Raw genomic sequence first — 10,197 nt, 5'->3', positions numbered from 1 at the left:
TTTATTAGTTTGGATGAGCGTCCATTTAAAATGTAGCGCGCATGGAGCCCACTCGTGTGCTTATTTTATAGTGTGTCACTGACGTCACTTTATGAGAAACACAGATTGTGTCCTCGTCAGAATCGTCACTGCGATAGGCAAATAATTTATATATATATTATCTTTTATTTCAGGACAAGTCCATAAAAAAAGTAAGAACAAAAATATTAACAAATTACACAGTATGCATTCAATAAAATCGACCACGCCACATTTGCCATAGTACGTGATTTAAAAAACTTTCATATCACTAGATAATAGATTGATTAAAACAGAGTTCTTACTCAACAAAATACGTTGCGAAAAAAAGTAGGACATTTTTCCAAGCTTAACCTGAAAATATAGTCTGGCGAAAGTCTCTGTTATAGTGAGTAAGACGGTCAGCCTAATGAGATAAGGAACAAAATTTGAACTTGAAACTAGCGAGGGCCCATATTTTGAGCTAAATGTGGAGGGGGGGGGGTCTAAGTATCGGCTACTATTTATCTGGTGATTGGAAGGTCGCCAGGTCCATCAGAAGAGTACATTGGATTGTGGGAAAATCAATGTTTATCAACACACATGCGTGACACGACGACCGCCGCCCTTTAATGTGTTTCAAAAGTAAGAATGTGCGCGCCGTTTGCGACAACGATTTCTTATCCGATTTGATTAGCATAATTTTTCTGACTTGCAAATTATTTCTCACCACTCGTCCAACCTCCTCTGACGAACGTGTCCGTGATTTTAAATAGAGGTCACGTATTTAGAAGAATGCATCGATCTGATTGGATAATATTAAGCCAACTGCTAACAAAATTCGGCCTAATTCGTCGTTTTTGTGCGGACAAATCCCTTGCACGCGAACACAGAATGACACTAAGAACTTAAAACATTTCCCCGGGCTATCCCCTTTGCTGATTGGCTCCTGAGTTAGCATGATAATTTTGGTAACCTTTTCAAAATAAACGAGAATGACATGGACTTCATGTGGGTCTAATATACGAGTTGGTATCATTTGAGTGTGCCCAAGACTGATGACATTACGACAAAAAGCATTAACGATATTGTGTTGTTTGATATAGATAACGTGTTTCACGGATATAAACCCGGACACGAGTAGCGGATTCGCATGGTATCACTGTGTATTATTTTTAAACTGCACCGAACTCATGAAATCAATCGCTCCGATACGAGAACGAACAATACTTATCAGCCGTTGTGTAGCAGTATCACTCAACATCCAAACAAATGAAGACAATTATCCCCAAATTCAAACTCCGTGAATGTATCACTAGAACGCAAGTCCCATTACAACGTTATTACTCGACAATGAATCACGCACGCTACAAATGCACGTCACATCAGATAGATTTTATGTACACATCCATTTCGGAATCCATGGCATTTTTTTTTCTGATTAATAAACAACGTCATTTTCCGAGAGGGTAAAATTACCCTTTTGTTGACGCATTTCCAACTTACTAGAATTTGGTGGGCATTTAATAACAATATATGTCCAATAGTTATATGGGGTAAGATATACATGATTAAACATTCTTCATTTTTATTACCTTTTAGCATTATTTAATGTTTATAATTTTGTTTTATTCAATTTTATCAATGTCTGATGTTATCATCTAATTATTACAATGCGTTTCACGAAGGTGTGAATTTGTTTTGTATAAACCATTTATAAATGCTTAATAAATTTCAAATGGCGGTAAAAGCGACTAGACCAATCACCACGCGTTAAGTGATGCGTGTCAGTGAATCGACCCATGACTGAAGAATATTTGCAAAGACTCAAAGCTAATAAGCTAATAAACATTAGGCTTCTATAAGAAAATAAAATCATCTTTAGATTTGAGTAGCGCAGGAATCTTCCTTCATATATGTGTTATAAATATGTTGTTAATGACTGTAATGTCATGAATTTGTTTTCACGTATCTGTTGGTCGACTTAATTAACTGATTATTAGCGAATTGCTGTGTTATGTCTGTCATCGTGTAGGCCTATTTGAAGTTTTGGACGGAACTTGGCTCAGTGATTTGGAACTAATTACGAGATAACCGTCGCGATTCTGACAGTTGATATCCATAGTTATTAATGTAGTGAACGATTAATCAAAAGATATGACGTATTCAGTACTTAGTGTGATTGGCTTTATGATTGAAGGTTACGCCCTAGAGTCTTTTTACTGCTTTGTAATTGGTTAGAGTTTTGAAAATGAATAAAGAGAGTTTGAGTTGGTCTTGGCGAATACTCCACGATAGACGCAGTAGAGAGAGAGAGTGCAGTCGAGAGTCCAGTCCAGGGGCGAGCCTTGAGGCAGTCCAGTCTTGGGCGAGTCTTGGTTCAGCCTTGTGAGTCTTGGGGACTTTTCCCCAGGGCGCCGTGTCTTATAGAGTGCTCCAAAAGATCGACTAAGACGAGAGTTGAAACGTATTTCGTTGTGTGTGCCTTATTTGACTGTAAGGTATAAGTGACTTTTCCGATCCCGTACCTCAAGGGGACGAGATAGAGAGACGAGACGAGTTTCCCCACTGACAAGTGTGGAGAACCCGAGAGAAGAGAATTATCCCCCTGATAGTAAACTCGCTGTATTATGTTCACATTTTTTAACATTCAATTTTATCATAATGTGAATTCTATTTGATCTTATTATAACTTTATAATAATGATCACATTATTTTGCATACATACGCACATGATACACATTTGCATAAAAACTAGTGTTTTCCAGTAAATATATTTTTCTTCAGATCTCGGACAGTCACATTAAATTACGAATGTTCACACTACCACTACTACCACCCATGTTATTATAGACATACAATTTATAATCATATGTCATATAACCAAGAACAGTAAAACAACAAAATGTTTCATAAACGTTGGAGTGTTTATGTTGATATCGTCGTGACCACGACTGGTGAGCTCACTTTGCATAAATTATCATCATAAAATCAAGATAAATAAAATATGAAAGCGGGAAAGTTGTTCTTTTAACAAGCCGGGAAAGACAAAATAAAAGTAATATTGTTAACATAATGATAAAATAAAATATAAATATTCACATAATAAAATTAAATTAAAAAAGTGAATATAATGAAAAATGAATGATAAAATTAAATGAAATTGCAAGCATGATAAATTATGAACAATAATGGATGGTAAAAATACTAGAAATTGAGAAAATGTGCATCGATTTCGTCCCACAGCGGAGTGGCATAGGTGTAGTAGTGGTTCATGTAGCGACATTCCATCTATCATACATATATTGCAACACAACTGTTTCTCCATGGAAATGTAATTCCTATTGTTATACTAGTTTATGTACGCCGCAGTGAAGCTGAAAAAAAATACAGCATGCTGAAGTAATTTGAGATGCGTCATGAATATTCATTTTCATTTGTTTACACCCTGTTCTGGTCACGACCCCGGAACACGGATGTGTGTGATCCCGGATCTTGATGTATCACGAAACTAGTTTAACACGGATATGCACCGACAACTTGGCTATTATAAACAGGCGAGCACGCACATTTGAAATCCGCCTTCTGTTCATAATGTATACAATGAATGAGCAAGTGTACAATAGGTGCGAGACACTCCCGTGCGTTAGTCGTAAGGTGAGCCCTGGAACGGTGATTGACAAAGTGCATCAGTCAGGTAATCGACACCGGCGTCTTAAACTGAACAACAGCCGCCAGGTCGCGATGACAAAAACAGATCCTTCAAGGTACTCGGAGTGTGTAGACGAGGAGAAACGGATTATGCAGGAGGGAAAGCAGAGGCGATTACAGAGAAAGATGGTATGTACCAATATGTACGTTTTATTCCATGAACATAGACGGGCTATTTAACACAAATACCTAAAATGTAATATTCGCGGGATAAAATGAGCTATATTAGTTATATTTCTCGTTCTTCTCTAAACTTGTATTAACACGGTAAAACATGTTTAAATTGAAATGAAACAATCAGTGCAATTTCAAATATTATTTTATTTATTTAAATATTTAATATCCACCAGGCAATCCAGCCTGCGATAGTGCATTTTGATCACGATGCGTGGACAATGCCGCTTCTATACTGAACTCCCGAAGGCGTTTCTCTTTTACATATATTTATGTTTGTATCAAAACAAATGACATCCAATTCGATTCTTTGCAGTGATTTATGATTCTATTACTATACAATTTATATTTCAATGCGCTGCCATACGATAATTGATGTAGACTAATATTGACTGTATAACCCGGCCATTGGATCGCAGTTACTAGTAGCCGTGATTGAATACAGCAAATAGTAATACAGCTGACGACCAACACTGTCGCTGTTGGGAAAACAATCAGCGATCATCGTATGCCGACGGAATTAGAGAGTGTGACTTCAGACTATGGGAAGTCGCTGCAGGGACCTTCCACGCGTAGCTTACCACAAATATAATAATTGTTAGATTAGATAATAGAAATTTTATTCCCAGGAAACACCACATATTCGTGTCATATACTTGTATTTTTAAATACATATCGTGTTTATACTGTAACAGTTGGTGGTTCTCGATCATGACAATTTGTTGGCCAGTTTCAACTTACGTTCTGGCATTCATGTTGAGATAATGGTCGCACTGTACTGTGTTAGCTAGTTGTTTAGGCTATGGATACACATGCCATGTGTTTACATATGCCGGTCTAACTCCATCTTCGCCAGCCAAGGACCTGTGCCATTCGGACGATGGTCTAACTCGAACGACTTGTCAACATTTGACCCAGAAAAAACAGCTTCGTCTTACAGATCCGTTAATTGTAAGATCATAACGACCATGACAGAACGATTGGAAAGGATAAATACCACATTAGTAAGATACCAAGCTTTGCGTTGGGGGTGGTGTCCTGGGTCACAAATTAACGGGACTGTGTTCTTGTGCTCGGTAATATTAGAAATCAATCAGGGAGGAAATGACCAAATGTTTAAATAATGACAGATTTCACCAGTTGAACCGTAATATATTCTTATACTAGTATATTCATTAAAACGTGAAAGTCAAAAGCAATTGTAATCGCGCTTTGGATTTATCTGTGACTGGGAAGGACACGCATTCTCCAGTTGGTCTTTTAAAAGCCTTTTCAGACCATAGTCACTTATAATACTAAGAAATGATTGATTATTATTTTTACTACGATCGTAAATCATTTAATAAAATATAATATATCCCAATACTCATACTATTATTGATGACAACAATTTTTTCAATTATTATGGGAAAAAAAGATCATTCAAGACAAAATGTGAATTTCCTGAAAGTACTAGTAATATCTAGTCGAAATTCATTGCTTTAGAGTGAAAATAGAAACTTGTTGTTTATATGTTAAGTTACGAACGTCATTAAGATAACAGAGCTATATTGAGTAATTCTGCAATAAAACGATTTTAAAATGCAAACAATATAAATGGATTCATACATATACGGACTACTTTAATCTAGCTGTGTCGCATTCGCAATTGGAGGTAAAATTCAGCGAAAACATGTCAAATTAGCTTTCCTTAAATCAGACCATAACGTATTACAGTATAAATCACAAAACCATCATCTGGAAAGTAGTATATCATTACCCATATATCTGAAATGATCGTTTGGGGGTAATCTCGGACCAATCACGCTAATGGCACTGTAGGATAACGTGGTACATTTGTACTAGTATATGCATACGAGCAGTTTTTGACTAGCGTCGCTTCCGACAATTAGAATTTCGATATCTCCAATATGTGTGAGTAAAGCGCCCGCCCAACGAGTCGAATAGAGAAAACAGCTTTCAGTGACACCAACAATTACACACGTGTTTATATAATGTAACACGAAACAACATATCAAAACACAACATAACTTATGCAATTGAGAGTAGTATGTGTTAATTCACGGACTCGATTATCAGACGATGACAGGACAGATGATACATTACAGATCGATACGAACTATGTTATTATTGTGATCTTTCTTGCACTTTGGATATACATTCATTTAGTTAAAGCGCGGTGGTCGTCGAGCAGCGCGTGTTAGAATTTCATGTATAAAACAATGCATTTTACACGCGTTGTATACATCGCTATGAATCCCATATCGAACTGGACACGGCAAGACGACCACCGCCCTTTAACATTTCAAAGATCGTAAATCCTCATTGAAAAAAAAGAAAAGTATTGTTTTAGTTTAGTTACGGGGGAATTATTGTTCTTAGTTTTATGTCCGAAAAAAAAGTCCTGTCAACCTCAATAATTAGATGGCCTCGACAACAGTTTCCATTGGAACATTCCACCTGTATTTGCTTTGATTTAATAATGTCAGTTGTGAAAAGCCGGTGCTCAAGAGACAATGTTGGGGAGGAACCGTTACAGCAATATAGATAACGGTTTTCATTGGCATTTCTTCGTCATTTTCGAAGTACGTGTACCCTATAAACAATTGCTTACATACATTAAAATTATAGTGAAATGTATTTTCATTAATTGCAGATCGATAAATGGGTAATGATGAGACGGTACGTGTTGTTATTAGAAAGTAGACGTAATCCATTCCCTAATATGGATTCTACATTGCATATACCTTGTGGTGAGCATATTTATTTAATCTAGTATACCAATAATGCTATAATTCACAGACACTTGACTATTCTGATGTGACGGCTTGGGATTTTTTAGAAGAAATACATTTTCGCGACGAGAATACTGCTGTTGAAGAGCTGTACAGAGATGTGACGACTGTGTAACATCTTGAAATTGACCTACTTTAGGAAAAATACATCAGACAATAGCCGTTAAAATCGCTAAAACGTGTGCTCCAAGCCTTAAAACTGATTTAGCGAAAAATTTAACTTATCTTGACAATATAACTAATATTAAAAAAGGGATGAATGTCTGAAGGCACTTTGTGACCACCCCCTCTCCCCGACACACATACACAACTCCGGCAGAGTGTATACGGACATACGATAACATTTATCTGCCTTAGCAGGCAGGATATAGCGACATGTTTCTGTACCGGTACTATCAGTTCACTGTAATACACACACACGAGAGTAAATGCAACATATTGCTCAATGTTCTAAAATAATACCTCAAATATGAAATTTATGATCACGCAGAGAAATGAAGTATTTTTTCAAGCCGATGATATTGAACTTTTTCCGCTTACTCAATGATGCTATCCATCACGGTTACTACTGGTAGTAACCGTGTATCCATTGAGAGTATTTACTGTCAGTGTCAAGAGAATAAGTTTAACCTACCTGTAGAGGGCGATATTTACAAAAACACTGGATTTTCAATTCATATGTTTTCTTTTTCTATACATACTTTAAAGTAGCAACAATCCATTAGATTATTTGCTAGCGTCTTACCTGTTTTTTTTTAAGAAGTTAATTTCAGCCATGCAATCTTCACATGATTAAAAAAATGTTTAAGATAACATAATCAAAATTTCATGTGGAAAAAAAACTAAACATTTTTTGAATCATACCTAATTAGTAGAGGTGGCTTGGGTGAAACAGGGAAAAAAGACTATATTGCAGACATTATAGAAGAGTCTCTTGGAAAAATGAGACTGATACCAGCAAAAAGGTTGGGGTCTATGTACTAATTTTATACTTATTTGAATTACATTCACAGATCCTATGGAATGGAGTCCAGAGCATGTGACTATATGGTTAGACTACATGGCAAGACGATACAACATACAACATATACCATACGAGTCATTTCAAATGAATGGTAAAGGGTTGTGTATCATGCCAAAGCCAGGGTTCCTACGCAGAGTACCACGTAAAGGACATTTGATGCATCATGATCTTTACCAGAGAATCAAACAAAGCCGCTTTGGCATTGATCTGAAGAAACAACATGTACCACTGAACTTGAAACTGCCTAGCAAGTCTGTAACATCCACTGCTATTGGGAAAGCGAACAGTGACTTGTGCAGAGATAAACTTAACTAGAAACTGGTGTTATTATCCATATTAAAGGATAATCAATTGAAAAGGACATGTTAATCAAATTAACAATCAGACCCGGTAGAGTGAAGAACAGTATGAAGATATTCTATTCTACAACCAACCTTGTGCAGGGGACATTTTACTATAATTCTGAGGATTCAGACATACCCCTCCCCACCCCGCCCGATAGTATTTGTGCATGACATGCTCCTTGAGGGGTTAATATATTAGATTTTTTTTTCATATAACTTTTCTTTTTTACAAAGCATCTAAAGAAAATAGCATTGCATAGCTGATAGTGTATTTTCTGATATTATTACCATGTAGCATTTAAAAAAAAAACTTTTATTGACTGTTACTGCCCTTTACGTAAGAAGATGCTGATATAGTGTACGCAAATTTTAAAAAGAAATATGCAAACTATTCTGAAATTGATGCGCGAGGTACATGATATATGTATCCAGGTGGTCAACGAACATTGCTGCCACAGCATTTTGGATGTCTTGACACTCACCATTTAACTTAACGGAGAAGACCAAGCAATCAACATAATGCTACCAGAAAAAGGAGCTTCAAAAATAAAAGAGAATACAATTTACACAATCTCTTGCTGGAAAATCAAAATGGTGGACTACACAAATTTGGATATCCAGAGTTTGAAAAGTGATATAAAGAAACTGCAAGCTGCATTCTCCTACATTTGTTGAACGCTGTCATCTGGGAACATCATGCTGTTTGCCTCATCTTCTCCTTTAACATAAATAGATTTTTAACAGAAAAACGAAAATGTACAGATGTGTGTTTTATTATTCAGGGTCAATATTATTTTAAATAATTTAGCTACCCTGTAAATCGATATATAGCTAATTTAATAAAAAACTATTCTTACAATGAGACTTGTACTAAATTATGATTCTGAAAATTAAGCCAAATTCACTAAAATATCATGTGACCATTTAAGTATGTGCATCATAATGATGTATATTGACTTTAATATTAAGATACAGGATCATATAATCATTTAAACTTTTCTAGCTATATTCAACCACAGGCAAAATTGATTGAAAATATAATATTGAATGGAAAGTCCAAGCTAACAGCACGATGCTCCCAGATGAAGGAGCGTCACAAATGCAGAGAAATATTATTATTCGTTCTACAGTATAAATATAAAATTTTTTAATTGGTATACATTGTCTACCATATCGATTTCCAAGAATTGTTGATAACATTACAATATATTTGGCAAAAAATTAAGAAACTGATTTCCTTCATAACTTGAAAAATACTGATGCCAATTAGTTCAAATTGTCAGCATGAATGTTATTAGTGTATACAATTATGATAATGGAAGAATAGACTGAGAATGTTGCAAAGTAAAGATAGTGAAATAAATAAAAAATGATTATTTTAATCGTTGAATATAGAATGACACCTTATCAGATTATATATATATAATCCTTATAAGCTACTATCATTGATGAATTGTGTAAAACATTGAAGCATTTGCTAGAAATAAGTAAAAATGCAACAAATAATATTTTCAAATTTGTTGCCATCACAATCATTTTATATGTATGGTTGGCACTAGTAAGCCACCATGTAGAAAACTATCAGTCAATTTGAAGCCCTAATTTAGAAGTTATAGATGAAATCATTTCTTCAATTTTATCATTTCCTAGAGAATTAAGATTGTGGACTACATATACTGATGAAAAGTTGAATATCTAGAGAATGAAAAATGATACAAAAAAACTGTAAATTGCATTACTCAGATTTTGTAGAGCTCTTGCATCTGGGATGACTATGTTGTTAGCGTAGACTTACACTTTAAGAGCACATTTCTTTTACGATTCTGAAGTTGTACATTCTTTTTATCTAGCGTCTTTGGTTTATAGCTGGATTAATAATTACATTATAGAGCTCTCCAATCTCTATACATTATTATATTACACATTTTATGTTTTCTCATATATTTTTCTAATTCATACTTTTCTGTGAATAAAGAAGCATGACATTCTTATTTTTAGATGGGTACAACTGATAAATTTACACAAGTATTCAAAGTATGCTATGTTTAAAGCATTGCATAAAGCATATGCTGGGCAAATCCATTTAGTCTCCCTTCCAATACAAATAGCGAATGGATAAATAGCTGTAAATTCCAAACGTATGGAAAAGTGT

The 10,197-nt window shown here is 35.2% G+C and overlaps 1 protein-coding gene across 1 annotated transcript; it reads left to right on the top strand.

The window, feature by feature from the left end:
* The first annotated feature begins 3,516 nt into the window (after positions 1-3,516).
* LOC144345235 (uncharacterized) lies at positions 3,517-10,042 on the top strand. The gene is made up of 3 exons (XM_078006816.2): positions 3,517-3,837; positions 6,539-6,635; positions 7,691-10,042. Exons 1-3 carry the CDS (start codon positions 3,592-3,594, stop codon positions 8,014-8,016), a joined length of 669 nt encoding a protein of 222 aa, XP_077862942.1. The 5' UTR covers positions 3,517-3,591; the 3' UTR covers positions 8,017-10,042.
* The last annotated feature ends 155 nt before the right edge of the window (positions 10,043-10,197 follow it).

This window comes from Saccoglossus kowalevskii, chromosome 1, assembly GCF_978046115.1.
Source record: "Saccoglossus kowalevskii chromosome 1, keSacKowa6.1, whole genome shotgun sequence".
NCBI classification, from domain to species: Eukaryota; Metazoa; Hemichordata; class Enteropneusta; family Harrimaniidae; genus Saccoglossus; species Saccoglossus kowalevskii.
Note: the sequence above shows the minus strand (reverse complement) of the source record. Positions and strands in the feature narration are given on the sequence as shown.

What these genes read in the sequence shown, in the direction of transcription:
- LOC144345235 (XM_078006816.2), top strand. Translation starts at nt 3,592, where the DNA reads ATGTATACAATGAATGAGCAAGTGTACAATAGGTGCGAGACACTCCCG. An exon ending in GGCGATTACAGAGAAAGATG is followed by an intron (nt 3,838 to 6,538) that starts GTATGTACCAAT and finishes CATTAATTGCAG; the next exon opens with ATCGATAAATGGGTAATGAT. An exon ending in TACATTGCATATACCTTGTG is followed by an intron (nt 6,636 to 7,690) that starts GTGAGCATATTT and finishes TTACATTCACAG; the next exon opens with ATCCTATGGAATGGAGTCCA.